Source organism: Polypterus senegalus, chromosome 1, assembly GCF_016835505.1.
Source record: "Polypterus senegalus isolate Bchr_013 chromosome 1, ASM1683550v1, whole genome shotgun sequence".
NCBI classification, from domain to species: domain Eukaryota; kingdom Metazoa; phylum Chordata; class Cladistia; order Polypteriformes; family Polypteridae; genus Polypterus; species Polypterus senegalus.
The window spans coordinates 187,242,485-187,259,559 of record NC_053154.1 but is presented as its reverse complement, the minus strand read 5'-3'; the positions used below and the strand labels follow the sequence as shown (position 1 = coordinate 187,259,559).

Here is a 17,075-nt window from a genome sequence, read left to right as displayed (position 1 = left end):
TAAATGTTCTTATGCTTTGGTAGATACAACTGCAAGCACAAGTGCAATGCTAACCTTTACTGGAATAAAATGAAAAAATCTGATACACCAGAGTTTAATACATATGTGAGGCTTATATAACTTACTAAGAACACCGTAAGTCCTAAAGGGGGGAAAAGCCTCATGAGAAAACTAATATTTGCGTTCATTTTCAATTTTTCAAAAAAGGAGTTCCATACTCATCAATTTTATCTGGAAATCCCCAGGAGTGTTGAGGGTTGGTATCTCCATGTCCTGTATGGATGAAGCTGTTTTTGAGAGGTCTGCTGATATCATGTGCTGATAATCCCGCCACCGAAGTGACGGTGTTCCTGGGAAACTGTCCCACTTTTAAGGTTCTTTTATTCTGGCCCCTCCACCAGTAGTTCTCTGCCCTAAACAGAAATACAAACACAGCTGTTATTCTACAGCTGACAAAACATACAATAAACAAAATGTGTACTTTGTAAAACTGAGATACTGCACTTTCTGATGACGGTACCTTGCCCTTTAAGAACATTTACATAGGAAGACATGTAAAAATATATTTTATCCTATATTAAAAAAGACGAAAGGGACAAGCAACTTTGACTGGAACATTTGTCTTGTGAAAATACAACTAGCGATTATAATTTATTGGCACTGTTCTGGCATTGTGCATTTAGTGTTCTTTTAGATACATTTGACAAAGGTATTCCTGCAAGGAGCAAAGCTTTAAACATCATTAGGATACACAAGCTCTTTCACCATGCCAAACAGGAGTATTATGTATATATATTTATGTTCACTTTGTTTATGAACACTTACGCAATTGTCATTTGCCATGAGGTCATTGGAGCAATATAGATTTCTAGGTACATACATGCATGACAAAGGTAGTCTCTAGAAATAAAATGTATTACTATTATTTGTTTTCCATCCTTAAAGACATCATGATGATTTCAAAAAATGATTACTTGTAGTTCAGAAATGCATGTTATTTGTTCAATGGCTAATTCAGATTGGAAATCTGTGTCACACCCCATAACAAAACAGAATAACCTTTTAATGAGGTTAGCAATATAAATTAAGAATGATTTTATCTTGTGTATTCTGTTGTTTATGCTTTGCAAAATATCAACAGGCTCATTAGTTTAAAAGGACTCTTGGTACATACAATTATACATGCTAACTTCAGGTTTTCTTGATCTGTTAGTATTTTGCTAGGTAGCTTAATATATATAAAATATTTTTGTTTTGTCCACACATTTGGAACCAAAGACCAAAGATCCAAATTTATGTGCAAACAATTCCTTCTCATAATGAAATGGTTTATGGAATTAAGTATAATGCCCGTCCATCCATTCCAAACCTGCCAACCTGCAGGAATGGAAGCGCCATAGATGGGGTACCAGCATACTGTAAGAATAAATATGTCTAATACACAAAATAAAAAATGTAATTTCCTCAGTATTTTCAAATGCAAAAAGAAAATAGCAAAAACTATAAGAGTGATAAAAAGTCAGTGTTTATTTTACTCTTTTATTAGAAATTTAAATAATGATAATAGCAACACGCAAAACAAACGGACAATCCTGAAAGATAAAATAAATGCTCTAATTGAGATTTTGCTAAATAATTTATTAAGGTTATTTTGTGATTTCATCCAATAGTAGTTAATTAATACATAAAATAGATGAAAAATAACACACCCCAACTCCAACGAGTCAGCATTTTCTTTTGTTACAATCTGTAAATTGAACAGATTTAAATGGCTTTGCTTTATCCCAGGGGAGTCCAACTCTGATCCTGGCGGGCCACAGTGGCTGCAGGTTTTCATTCTAACCCTTTCCCTAATCAGTGACCAGTTTTCAGTGCTAATTAAACTTCTTTTCCCATCATTTTAATATCCCCGTTTTTAAGAATTCAGTCATCTGAATGGATTCTTTTCCTTATTAAATGGCATACAAAATACAAATGAGATGGTGAGGTGAATTAACAGCTAAATCAGGGCTTCAAACTCCAACCAATTACTTAATGAGACGCCAGTTCTTGTTGTTAATTAAACCCATCATTTAAATCCATGACTTGTTAGTGCTTTAATTTTGCCACAGCAGATGTTCCAAAACTGTTGAATTTCTGTTTTTTTCTAATAACACTGTTAAAATGTCTTGGTGACTTAAGCAGATCACCCATACTGAGACCTTCAACATTCTTTTTTCTCAGATATTGTGTGATGGATCAGTTACCTGTTAGTGTGTTGGCTCATTTTGTGTCTTAATTAAGGAAAAAAGTCAAAATCAGTTAAAATTAAGGCAAAAGAAGTTAATTAGCAGAAGAAACTAGAAGAAGATGATTAAGAAGATGGCTAGAATGAAAACCTGCAGTCACTACAGCCTTCCAGGACTGGAGTTGGACACCCCTGTTTTATCCAGATCCTAGGCAAACAACAAAGCACATGAATAAAAATGAAACAATTCTATTTTGATGAAGAAAAAAAAAATCACTAAGGACCTTTGGCAGCAATACAGCTACCTGTCATTTGAGGTAGCTTTGCACAAGGCTTGCACCCTTGGATTTTAGGATGAACTGGAGGAGTCTAGATAAAGCTCCTTGGTCATTAATTTTATTTCTTAAGGAACTGTGTGTGTTAAGCACACTGTTTTATCTGGGTACTCCACTTTGTTACTATACCTACAAAGATGTGTATGCTGTTAATTTGAAGCTATAACTTGGGTCAGTATGAGTGAGTGCGGCTGTGAGTGAAAGTACCACTGCAATTGGCTGGCTTTTTATCTGAGGCTACTTGCCTTTTTTAGGTTGCTGCTATGATAGGGTTCAGAAAATGAATGGTGTGTGATAATTGTCTACACACAGAAATTATAGTCTATTATCAAGATTAACATCTCTAAAGTAGATGAAATGAACACTTACCTGCCCTCAATGATTGTAATGACATCATTCATTTGAATCTGCAGCTTGTCAAGCTCCTCGAAGTCTTGAAGTGCTCGCATGTCTGTAGGCATTGTCTGTAAACAGCGGGCGATATAAATCATGGAAATTAGAAAGAAGCAAGGGTTGAATGGGTTTCATACTGTATTCCCAATCCAAGTGTGAAAACAGCTACCTTAGGTTTGTATGCAAAATTATATTGTTTGTAAAGACTAAACACAACAAATGCCATTTTTTACAATTCTGTTTGTTATATGTAGAACACTGCCCATGAATAAAAGCTGATATTCAGTAGTTTAGTCTAATAGCTATATTTTCAACTACAGTACATATTTTATGAACATATTACCAAAAAAATAGTCACATTATTTTTTCTTTGCACTTGTATATACATAAAACATACACACACACACACACACCCCCCATACAAAATTCAGCATTCAATGGCCTATTGATTCATTAATCAGTGCAAACTCTCACCTCTACTAGAAATTCCCGTAGTGCTATAAAAGTGGGCCGGTCATCAGGCTTCTGTGCCCAGCACTGCAGCATTACATTATAGATGTCTTGAGGACAGTCCTCAGGCTTTGTCAATCTTTCTCCTTCTTTGTCAATTTTATGAAGGATCTGTGAAGATTTGTGAAAAGTTCAAAGCTTGCACAAATTATGGCCAAATTCATTTTAGAATGACCACCGTTTAGGAAGTTTTACACTAAAACAAGTGCAATATGTTTATTCTAATTCCTTATTGGCTACAATTTTAAGTTGATCTAAAAGACTGCTTTCTTATCAAATTACGAAATACAAGTTCACTTAACAAAGCAAGTTCTCAGCCAAATGGTAGCATGCTGTACAAACAGTCTTAATGTTTAAAGGCTGAATGTAAATACCCCTTTAATAATTTATAAATGAACAATAATGAGCCTGTGATGGATTGATGCTCCATTCAGGGTTGATTTTCACCTACCACCCAGTGTTGCTAAGGACAGGCATTGGTTCCCCATGACCCTAATCTAGCCAAATAGATTTGAAAATTGAACAATATATTGAAAAAGACAAATCATTGTGTATGTTATGGGCAGCACGGTGGCGCAGTGGTAGTGTTGCTGCCTTGCAGTAAGGAGACCTGGGTTTGCTTCCCGGGTTCTCCCTGCGTGGAGTTTGCATGTTTTTATAACACTGCATGAGTTTCCTCTGGCTGCTCCAGTTTCCTCCCACGGTCCAAAGACATGCAGATTAGGTGCATTGGCGATCCTAAATTGCCCTTAGTGTGTATGCTTGGTGTGTTCCTGACTTGGCCCTGTGATGGCTGGGATTGGCTCCAGCAGACCCCAGTGACCCTGTGTTAGTATATAGCAGGTTGGTAAATGACTGACTGTGTATGTTACAAAGCATGCATAACATGAAGTGTATATTTTACTGTACTTACAAAGCACACAAAAACAGCATGAACAAAAAATTTTTAGGTAATTAACAAACAAGCATAGATTGTTAATCTTGGATCAAAAACCTCATTTTAATATAAATATTATGCACTAAAAACTCTGCTGGTGAATTGGATGGCACACTTTACTTTTTAAATTATTTAATTAATGATTTATATAAAAAATGCTACATGCATAGTCTTTTGGATATTAATAATACTGTATGATATGGGGAATAGTAAACAAAAGGAAGCATTTCTCACTAAACCCTACATCTTCCTAATGTACAGCAAAGAAACATAGGGATATTATTTCTTTACCGGTGATGTGAATACAGTGCTTAAGTACAAAAGGGAATCTGCCTGCGGTTTGCTCTTTCTATAAGCCCAATAATAAAACAAGACACATAAATAGTAACGCACTATAATAAAAGCTCTCAAATGCAAAAATATGAAGTGAATACTCATCTTTTTCATCTGTTACAGGAGAGTGGAGACATACTAACTGACAGTATCTTGCTCTAGAGAGACAGAGGCAACATTCTGCATGCAGTACTAACACTGATCCACTATGGCGCCACCATCACTTTGTGATACTGTGTAACCATACACAAGATTACAGAGTGAAACACAAGGTAAGGAGCATTATGTATTTAAAATTATGTGTAAATGCAGTTAAAAATCATCATGTACAGTAGTTCTAGATTTTAAAAATGCTGTAAGTTAAGCATTGCTCAGAAGCAGCATCAAAAAATGAGGAGCAAACAGCACAAACACTAAATTAAACTGTTTTGTCTCGAACAAAAATGGCCCAAGTTACATGTAACATCTGTTCATAATTTAGTATGATTATCACTTTCACACTTCAATTCCATCTGATTATATATTTATGTTTTTACTGCTTCTCCCTCTCCTACCTTCACATGCTGAGTAAGTAAATGAGATGCTTTGTTTTATGATGGGTACAGCAAAGCCTGTTACAAACATGAAGGACAATAACACCATCATCAATACAATAGTTTTTAACAATGAAATGGGTAAATCTAACCACCACTGAAACATGGATGTTAGATTGACCTGAAATAAAAATGAATCCTGATAAAACACCTTGAATATATTCTAAGGTTTGCTTAATCTTCCCTCATAGAAGTGACAGTATTGTTACCGATTTTATGAAGTGAAGCAAAAATTAAAAAAAGTTTTCTGGGACCACCGCATTAAATTTCTGCATTTGGTGGTTAATGGATAATCTCCTGTGGATAGGATACAGCGGGTTGGATGATGGATGGATGGATGGATAATCTCTCTCATGATGGTTTCTGAATGAGATAAATTAGGTAGCTAACAGGATGGACAATATTAGCTAAAACCTTACATTAACAAAGATTTATGTCGGTGGTTTTGAAAGTGTGGTCCACAAGCATGAATCAAGTGGTTCACAACATTACAATCACCGTATCAGAAGAATGTGGCTTTTAAAGCACTCAGATAAATCAGTCTGTTAAATATTTACTTAGGCTTTATTTATAATAAGATCAGTTGGAAACTTACATCAGTGGTTCTGAAGTATGGTCCACAAGACTATAGTCATTGTATTAGAGCAAAGTTACTTTTAAATAACTCATATACATCAGTACTTTATATAGTTAACTAGGTGTGTTATGCAGCTTCAAATGGGAATTCTTTTAAAACAAATGTCAGTGCCATCAGTTATTAGGATATTATCAGAAGTACTATGTTACTAGGTACTTTTATATATACAATATTTGTAGTTGTTTTTTTGAAACCGGGAGAAATATAATGAATTCATTAGCTCTAACCTTACCTTCCACATACAATTGCTCACATTCTTGTGGCTGATGAATTCTTCCTTTCCCTAGTGACTGACCTTAGGTTCTGGTAAAGGTCATAGCAAAATACAATTTTACAGAAAAATGTTTTTGTATTTCAAACCAGTAATTAGTAGGAATAATGGGAATTTTGACTATAAATACAATTCCTCCTGTAGCTTATACTATAAAAATTGTATCTTCAATCAGATTTGAATGTAATACTTTGATCTGTAATCTTGGAACGTTTTGGAGGGTTTAGATGAAAAGCAATATATACTGTACACTGAAACAAGGCTAGTGTATGAAAACCGTTCACTTCTTAGATTGTAGGACACTAAAACTGAAACCAATAAAATCAGAAATAAACCCCAAATAAATTAAAAACAATGGAAAGTCAAAAAGTACAGAAAACTGGAAATCTAACGTTGCAATGTACACTACGCATTTATCACACAACGGAAGCAAGCCAACTGAACTTAAGTCAGCTTCTGATGCAGGTTTTTACTTCATTCACTCAAGAATTTGTTTTCAAGTTTATCACCAGTCGTATGTTGACCAGGGGTATGGTGCAATGCAGTACTATTATTATTATGCACATTTTTATTTGGTTTACATCGTTCACCCATGCATTTTGTTTTCCTTCTTCACTTGTCCATCCACACTTTTGGTCAGTGCTGCTATTTGCTTGCCCCTCCCATATTTTCTGCTGGCGTCATTTATTTGCACACACTGGAAACCCCAAACAGCCAAGTGGCACAGTGTTTGTCCTGGCTTCTTCTCGGCACTGTGCCAAAAAAAGGACACTGTGTGTTAGTATAGCTTTCTCAGCACTATATTACCGACAAATTTTAAAGAACACAAATTAAAAAAAATTGCTTTTTTTCTATAATGTAACCAAACTTCAATCCAATTAGTCAAAGCATTTTTTTTTTTTTTAATTTTGAAATATTTAGTTTTCTAATGTTAGGGTTGATTTTACCTCTAAACATTGATAACATCCTTGCTAAGTGGATACCTATTGCCCAAGATGTACAATACAGTCCAGTCAAATTTCAGGTTTTAAACTAAATGGGGAAATAGTGCTTTTGTTGATGAGTAAGTGAGTGAGTCAGCTAACTTCATATTTTTAAGATACATGCTACATATTCGTTTATAACAATCAGGCTGTTACCCAGCATCCATGCTATTAAATTAACTTCAGAAAATGAGTAGAAGCAGGCAGGATTTGTGGTAATTCATTTGCAGTACTGTGAAGAAGATTCACAATAAGCTATCATGATTAATGAACAAGAGGAATACAATACGCATACCTCCATCATTGCTTTTTACAAATAGGAACTTGTGCACACATCCACCACCATTCTGCTTTACCAGAAATATTTTAGTGAGATATACAACAGTACGTTACTGGTAGTGTAAGTGCACACTGCACCATATACTGTATGACAGCAACAACTTTTATATCAGTCCTGTTTCTTATAGTGTTCTTGTTCTGATCACCCCCTGCATTTCACTTTCTTGACACTTATTGAAACTCAGTCCATCTCTGGTCCAATCTTTTTTGGCTGGTTGCAGCAGAACTCCGTAATCTATACTAAAGTGGTATATGGTAATGTTACAACGGTGATTTAAAGTTAATTCATTCAAAGCTAAAAAGTGCTAAAAATCTCAACTCTCCATTAGCATCAAAGCCTAAAATTATTTTATTTATTTATAAAGCACTTTAAAAACAACATCAAGGCATACAATTAGCACTGCCCCAGGATACAGTGGATTTTAATAAATGTCTACCAACAAAAAAAAGTCACCAATTACTTTTATTCACTCAAAAACACCATCCAACTCACATTCTGAAAAGCAGGATCTCCATCAGCTATAGAAAAATAGTCACGTTTCATTTTGTTCAGTCATGGCTTGGCTCCACTAGCTAGCCTGCAGTGTTTTTCGTTTTTCTTCGTTTTTATTTCAACTTATTACTTTTGTTATTAAACTTATATGTAGGTAGACAACACTGTTGGCTGTTTCATAAATGCAAGGCTTTGTCTATATTTCTAAATGTACCCCCCCCAATCGCTTTCAATTCACTAAATGCAAATGCTGTCTGTGGGTCGCCAAGAAACTTTAAAAGGCTGGCATTGGCAATGCTAGTGAGCACTGTTACACTACTTTAAAATACACTTTGTACTAAAATACAATATATAGTTAAGTTTAGTTACCATTTTTAAGGAGGAACACTTTTTCTTATTATACATCTTTCATATAATATATATATAATATATGAAATTTAACCTAATGAGACTAAATTGCTTACTTTTGTTTACTCTTGTAATATGAAACAATTTATCTGTAAACCAAAGAAAAGCTTTTAAGATGGAAGCGACAATATGCAGTACTTTTCAATATCAGTACCATGTATTTGCACTGTATGGCATGGAGATTAACAGGAGCTCTGACTTGGGTTGTTCTTGCTGTCCCATGTTAACTCTGGGTAGATATTCATGTCTCACATTTTCAGCAAGCATGTCTGTCCTAAAATGTGTCTATTTACTATGACATTCTCAAACACACTTAATTCAACTGAATGTTCCAGATGGCATTTACATTAAAAATATGGTTTGAGGAAGACTCTCAGTGAGAACCTACTATTTATCTCAACAATTCATATGCATATTAAAATTTAGGAAAATTCATGCATTTTCTCAAGTAAAAATTAAGTCACAATTATATTACCTCTTACCTCTAATTTATTTCAGTAAATTTTTTTCATTGCCCCCTGCAATTCTGAGTTGAGACTAAGTAAGTTTGCAATTGTTATGTTTTGCTGTTTTTGTTATATAAATGACAAACATGGCTTTGCATGGCATTCTGTGAGAAAATATTCTTTTGGATTCTATTCTCATTTTTTTCCTGGTATATGAAAAGCATTGCATCAATTAAACATAATGTGCAGTTCATATTCACTCTGATGAGCCTATCCTATATTATCACCTCCAAGGCAACAGCATGTCTAGATGTGCTTTTCATCTGTGTCTAAAGGAAGATAAATACTTATACCTGACTACCATTGAGTCCCAACCAAGGTTCCTGACCATAAGTAAACATTTCCCAAAGAGTGACACCAAACATCCAGGTATCACTTGCATGAGAAAATGTACGGGTCTTTAAACTTTCAGGAGCACACCTGCAAAGAAAAAAAATGACAAATTTAAAGATCACTCAGAGGTCCCAGTATATCATTTTGTATTTATTAACATTCAGATCTGCAGAGTAATTATACGAATAACAAAGATTATCTCCAAAAAATGACTGAAACTAAGCACATTCAAATTAAGAAAGTAGATCTTGAAGAAAAATAGTAATGATGGGCATGACATGACCTTATGGGATTATGGCATTAGATGACTGTTGTAGAATATGCACAACTCTTACATTTCTAATTGTTTTTTTAAAAAGTATAACTTTACCAAGTAGTACAATACCTTTTATAAGTCACTATTCAAAGGTACTTACAATTAATCAACAAGAAAGTAGACAGCTGTATTAATTGGCATTCCATGCAGATAAATCAACATTTCTCGGCCTGGCTGAACACTTTATAATAACAAGCCATGAACTCCCCAAGCAGGAAAGAATTACAATGTAATAACTTCTCTCTGGCCTTCAATGAAATCATTTACCTCGACAGTATTTTGAAACAGATGGGCCAAGAATGAGAGACTTGCACTTGAAGGTGAGCAATATACAAGAGTCTGCATAACTGTTGTTTTACATATTTTGTAATGTAATATAAGAACAATGTGTAATATTAAATGATTAACTTACCAGGCAAAGGGAACCTTGCGATGTTCTTGCATAACATAATGATCATCATTTTTAGGAAGTGCACGCATTAGTCCAAAATCACCAATCTTGACAAGTTCATTAGATGCTAGCAAGATATTTCTGGCTGCTAAATCCCGATGGATAAATCTCTTTGATTCCAGGTAAGCCATACCATTGGCAATTTGAATGGCATATTGACAAAGCGTTGATATTAGAAAATGTCCCTGATTCTTTCTTAAACGATCCAGCAAAGAGCCTAATGGTGCCAGTTCTGTGACCTGGTAAATTAAATTACAATGAAAAGGTTAGCATGTACATATTGCAATTACAGCATGTAGGAGAAAAATGAAATTCTGAAATTTCCCTAAGCAATCACTATCTGTTATGTTACACTCTAAATAATGAAAAATGATTGACTTTTATGCATGGCTGCCAAGTTAAAAGTATTTGGTTGTTTTTTTAGTCAGTGTTCTAATATGTGTAAAATTTATAAATAAAACTAATCCATTATTAAAACCCAGTGTAAAACATAATGTACTCAATCCTGCTTAACCCAATTCAGGGAAGCAAGAAACCAGCAATATTGGATACAAAGTGTGAACCAGCTCTGGGTGGTGTTCCAAACCATCCATCACAGGGCTCTCTAACAGACCCACAAACTGCCAATTTAGAGTCACCTATTAACCAGACCTATGTGTCTTTAAGGATGTAGAAAGGAGGCTAGAGGATGTGGGGAAAAATTCAGACAAATACAGGAAAAACACGATGACTCCTCACAGAATACTAGGAGCAGGATTTGATCCCAGAATATGATCTATAGGGCAGAAGCACTATACCATTATGCCAGTATATGCTTCTTTGTTATTTCAAATATGGATATATTTTTTGCCTTTGGTAATCTAGACCAGAGTTTAACTATAAGTAAGAAGGAAGACCAAAATCAAGATAATCCTTAAAATATAGGAACAAAAAAACAGCACCACTAGTCTAACAGTAATTATAAGAAACAAGAAACAGTTGGACTGTTCACTCCTCAAATTTCTGTGGTTTTAGGCCTTTTCAGGGTGTGCACTGGCGTGTCATCTATCATGTCTATCTAAATCTTTCCTACTGGCCTCATCTTCTCTGTTTCCATTACATTAAAAGTCATTCTCCACTTTTCACTCAGCAGGCACAACACACATCAGCCTATATATCACCACACACATTATAACCTTCATACCAGCCTTTTCTCACTCTATGTTTCCTGTCTATCTACGAATCTCTGTATATATCTAACTGACAATTCTCATCTCAACCCTTTACAATTTACTTCATCTTTTGCATTCACTAGCCACATCTCACTTACATTTCAGTCATCTGATGAGACAGCGTCAATAAACTTTTCCTCAGCATAAGCATAAAACAGGCTAAACAACACAAATCTCAGTCAAAAAGTTTTCATCATTTTGCCCTTGGCAAGTAATCCAAAGTCAGTTGCATATTTGCATACAGTATATGCCACCAGCAAATAAGGCAGAATGACTTAATTCCTCATCGCACTACATGACTTTTACATAATCTTAGCAAGATGTTGGCAGTCACAGTATGTTACTGTAATCATTAAGTTGCACAGTTTGACCTCGTCAGTGACTGATGTTGGACTTACCCTGGTTAGATTTTTGTTTCAAGTTGTAGTGTTGCAGTGATTCTTCTGTGCAAACAGAAAGGAGACTTGACTCCCTGTTTCCCGTTTGTTGTACCTTAACAGGATTGATTGCAGCTGAGCTTTCCATACCTAGAAAGTCTTCCTACAGGCATTGGTGCGGTCAGGCAACATGTTATTGGCTTGTAATCTGACACCGTCAAGGCGATAACAACCAGCGACTACAAAAGTTAGGTTTGATATCTCTTCTTACTGAAAGTTGTGAAATGTGCAGCCAGCTTAAAGAATCGATCAGCATTATGTGCAATGAAAACCTTATACAATAGGTAGTTCAACAGTTTTTGGTGTTTATTGTAAACGGGGTAATTTTTTTTTAAACTTGTTTAATTTCTTTAATGATGCTTTTTATGTTAAAACATTGGTGTGCTGTGCTCTGAAGAAGAGGTTCTTCCTCAAAAAACATTGATCAAGCCTACATTGTGCATCACATGAATGGGTCAGGAATCCAGTGATACTTCTCTCAGTTTCTCTTTATGCTGTTGCTCGTACAGGCATTATGATGTGTTTTTTTTAATATCTGTTTTGCAAACCAGGGACTGATTGGTTTATTTAGTCAGCTCACACTGCTTTTTTCTATTGTTATATTTGTTTTGCATCCATGATTTTTTCTCATCATTTTCACTTTCCATTTTTATTATACAGTACATACTTTGAAGATAATTAATCTGTATCCTTTGGTATGGTTTATAGACTCCTGTAAATGTTTCTTTGTTGTTGGGTTTGCAATGTCATGTGGTAAAGACACGTGGGATAATTAAAAGTAGGTAATACTTTATTAAATTATGGGCACATTCTCTATTTATACCATGCCATCCACTATTATTGGCACCCTTTGTGAAAATTAGTAAGAAGGGTTAGAAAAAAAAAAATCACTTGCTGAAGAACTGTCATCCTGCACTGAAAAAATGAGAAACATCTGACTTTTAATTGAAACAAGTTCCTTCAAAGAAAAACAAAGCCCTCATGAAGAAATAAATATTTTTTAACAAAAACAAATGTGCCACAATTGTTGGCACCCTTGGAAGTTAATGTGAAACAATGTACCTGAAGCAAGTTTCCCATTTAAATTGGACATTGTTAAGCTGATTAGAGTGTATAGGAACATTCTAGCTGAAATCAATTACTTCCTGATTAACTGGGATATAAATGTGAGGAGACACAGAACCAAATTTCCTTAGCCAGCTATCATCATGGCAAAGAAAAGAGAACACTCAATCCAAATGAGGGAGGAGAAGTATGTTGCCCTTGATGGTTATATATATAAAAAAAAAAAAAAACTTCAGACAATAATAAAAAAAAACAGTGGCAATTAACTGGAACTGTGACACACTTGCCTGGAAGAGGACCACAGTTTAATTTACCCCCATGTACAGTGAGAAGGATGGTAAGAGAGGCAATAACATCTCTAAGGATCACTGTTGGGGAATTGCAAGAAAAAGTAAAATCCTGGGGTTATCAAGACTCCAGAACCACCATCAGACAGCATCTCCACGCCAGCAGATTATTTGGAAGGTATGCCAGAAAGAAGCCTTTTTTGTCAGTTATCCACAAACATAAGGGCCTGGTGTTTGTAAAACGTTCCTACAACTTTAACTGGAACTATATCTAATGGTGTGATAAAATAAAAATTGAACTTCTTGGCAATAAACAATAAAAGTGGGTTTGTTGTTAAAAGAAAGATGGCTATAATGAACAGAACCTTGTCCCAGCTGTAAAATATGGTGGAGATTCTGGAAAGCTTGGCATCATGGACTTCATGAAATATCAGGAGATTTTAAATCAAAACCTGGCTGGCTCCGCCAAGAAACTAAAACTGGGTCGTCACTGGATCTTCCAGCAGGATATTAATAGAAACACATATCCCAATCAACCCTGCAATGGTTAACTGACTATAAAAGTTCTGCCATAGCCTTCTCAGACCCCTGACCTGAACCCTATTGAAAACCTGTGGAGTGAACTGAAGAGGAGAGTACACAGGAGAGGGCCAAGGACCCAGGATGATCTGGAGAGATTATGTAAAGAAGAATGGTCTCAGATACCATGCTCTGTATTCTCCAACCTTATAAAAGGTTACAAGAGAAGACTCCTTGCTGTTATATTGCCTAAAGGAGGTTGTACAAAGTATTAAATGTAGGGGTGCCAACAATTATGGCACGTGTTTTTGTTAATAATATTTATTTCTACACGAGGGCTTTGTTTTTCTTTAAATGAACTTGTATCAATTAAAAGTCTGATCTGATGTTAATCATTTTTTCAGTGCACAATGATGGATCTTCAGCAAATAGTTTTTTTTTCAAACTCCTCTTACTAATATTTACAAGGTGTACCAATAATAGTGGAGGCTAATTTGGATTTGAGAGAGGTTTCTTTTCCTTATGTATAATAGTTTTTTTGAATGTAAAAATTGTTCTCAATTTATTATAAACAATGCAAATATTGTGGAATCATATACTTTGATAAATTGGTTCTTCTGTATTCATTGATTGATTAAACTTCTTAATTTTTAATTGTTCAGTATATAGAAGTTTTGTTTAGGTTTCTGCTTACTCTCATTTTGAGGTCAAAAAATGAAAGCCATTTTGGGTGCTCAACATGACATTTTTAAAAGTGGTTGATTCTCATAAAATTAGTGTGTATGTAATTTCAAGATGTAAATCAGTATGAAGGAGACATTATTATGGGCTTCACTTGGATGTACTGTATTTGGTACATTTTAAGGCTTTTCTGCTTGGTTGGGTCATTCCTTCAATTACACAGTGGATTCTGAATTTAGTTAGACCTTTTTACTTTTTGGACAATTTCTGGCGTAAATGAATGTGTGCAGCAACTGCAAAAAACAAAGCTGAAAAATACTTTGAAAATAACTTTTCAAATAAGGCTATACACTATTAAGAGAGGTGGAGGAAGGGATGGATGGATGAGATTTTTTGCAGAGGATAAAAAAATTACATTACCAGCTGTGTCAAGCAATTCCTCTTGTTGTACTCAACAGCAACAAGACATAAGGAAGTAGCCTATGACAGTAGCATTTCAAAATTATTTTCTGATCTCAAATCTACATGTTACTTTTCTCATTTCTTGTTTCCTTTGAAAGCATGAAACAGGTAAATTTATCATTTTAGATAGGAAGGTTTCCTTTTTTTTTTTTTAAAGAATGATTTAAAGCAGGATGCAGAATACACAAATGTTTCGTATTGCTATATTTATTGGCAAAGGCAGGAATGTATAATTAACAACTTCACATTTCTGAAAATTGAGTTCATTCACATATTGTGAGATTCTAAACAGTACAATCTACAGTTTTATTAATAGGTGACCGCTGCAGCTACTGCACATTTCTCCTTTCTGTGAAACATTACGGTTTATCTGAATTATTTCAATCTATAGTTTCAGAATGCTGGTTTAGTGCTGAGGACCTCATTGAAAACATCAGCGCCTTTCAAGTATGGCTCCACTTGCTCCTTCAAGGTAAAATAAGGAGACACTACACTTCTCATTGATACCTACACACTAACAGTCTTATAAGACAGTGTGTTTTTTATTGACAAAACTATCTAAAAATTCCAATATCGATTGTGGAATGGAAAAATACAGCTTGTCTACGTGACATGTAGCAGCTACAAAATGTGTATGTGACATGTCTGTGTGTAACCTTGTGTACGGAAGTATGGGGGTGCTGGGTGAGCAGTTCAAAGGAATCTGCCCAGCAACCAGTCTTTTATTATAGTTCCTGTTAGTCTCAGAATCTGCTCAGTAACCAGTCTTTTATTATAGTTCCTGTTTTTTTAGTTCCAAATAAGCTGATTTTTTTAAGAAATATGTACCGCCGCCTCTATTTTTGGTATAATAATGTCATTTTGCTCAACTCTGTAAGCTATAAAAGAGCAAAGAATTTCCTGTACGAGGGCTTCTCTAGTCTAGGTGCAATAAAGTGTATATTACTGATTAATTTTATCTGGTGTGAGACTCCTACTCCGTCCGGGAAATAATGAAGAGAAAGAGAAAAATCGTCGACACGATTCAACTGTTTCAAATTTCTATAGATTATTCTTCTGTTTGTCAATAAAAGAAGGGACACATTCAAAGCTCTGGTATACAGAAAGCTCTAGGTTCAGAGGAAATGGTCTTAGTGCAATTTAACCCCGTAAGACTTGGAGAAGGACAGTGGTATGCTTTCTTATATTTTGGGAAGGCCATGATCTAATCAACCTATGTGTATGGATTTTCCACAATGAATTTGATTAGGGCGACACGTGTTTCACCCTAATTCTGGGCTCATAAGGCGTACACACTCACTACACCCCGATCTACATACTGTCAAATAAATGAACCACACGCCATGGCGCAACATAAGAGGCTTCGCCTCTGATGCAGACATCCAAGGTTCGATTCCCATGAAGAGGTGCAGTGAGTGTGTATGCCTGATGAGCCCAGAATTAGGGTGAAACACGTGTTGCATACTTTTTGCATTATTTGACAGTAAAACTATATATTATATATATCCTCTTTAATAAAACCCCTGTGTACGTCCAGGTGTCCGTGTGTGTGTCTTCTGGTGAAGTGCGCATGCGCGGGCCGCGCCGTGCATCGCACCGTGCCCCGCCCATGCGCAACGGCACCGTGGACGCACACACACTGGAAGCTGGGCACACAGTGAATGGCCTTACCACGGCCACGCATGATAAGAAATAAAGGACAACACTGCTGGGGAGAGTGCTGATTGGGTAGTTGCGGCCGCGCACATAAAATCTGTTGCTGGGGAGATGCCACACATACAATAATCAGCTGCACGCCAGCACAGATTAAAATACTTGCTGGGGAAATAAACAGTACTTGCTGGGGAGACACTCTGCTGATTGCCCAATGTTGTGGCAGAAAATTAAAGTCATATTACAGACAACAAAGCCAGTATTACTGTCAGAGAAAATTACAGGCATTTTATGGTAATACAAACCAGTATTACTGCTAGAGAATATTAAAGACACACAATAAATACAGTGACACATATTACAGCCACATACAAGCCAGTATTACTGTAAGAGAAAATATTACGGACGTATCTACTAACAACATGCCACCCAAAAAAAAGGACACATCAAGTAGGACAAAAGACACAGACAATCAAATCCTATATAAGCAACATCTCCTGGAAGAACAGTCAGCTCAACAAGTAAACATCACCAAAAGAAAGGCTGAAAGACAAAGAAAAATACGAGCAAATAGATTGATTGAAGAAAAATAAAATGACCATCAGAAAAATGCTAAAAGAGAAAGACTCAGAAGAGCAAACCTTAGAAAAAGTTGGCATTTACTTGCCAGAACCAGTATTCAGCCACGGTCAGTT

General features: G+C 35.5%; 1 protein-coding gene across 8 annotated transcripts in view; it reads right to left on the bottom strand.

The window, feature by feature from the left end:
• The window catches only part of tnk2b (tyrosine kinase, non-receptor, 2b), a 402,816-nt gene that overhangs the window by 40,533 nt on the left and 345,208 nt on the right, over positions 1-17,075 (bottom strand). For all 8 annotated transcript variants that reach the window (XM_039764482.1, XM_039764485.1, XM_039764469.1 and 5 more), the window contains 5 exons: positions 10,027-10,304; positions 9,259-9,385; positions 3,430-3,576; positions 2,932-3,026; positions 219-413 (listed from right to left, as the gene is read on the bottom strand). In XM_039764482.1, the coding sequence (XP_039620416.1) occupies positions 219-413; positions 2,932-3,026; positions 3,430-3,576; positions 9,259-9,385; positions 10,027-10,304 (842 nt within the window). The remainder of the gene's footprint in view (positions 1-218; positions 414-2,931; positions 3,027-3,429; positions 3,577-9,258; positions 9,386-10,026; positions 10,305-17,075) is intronic.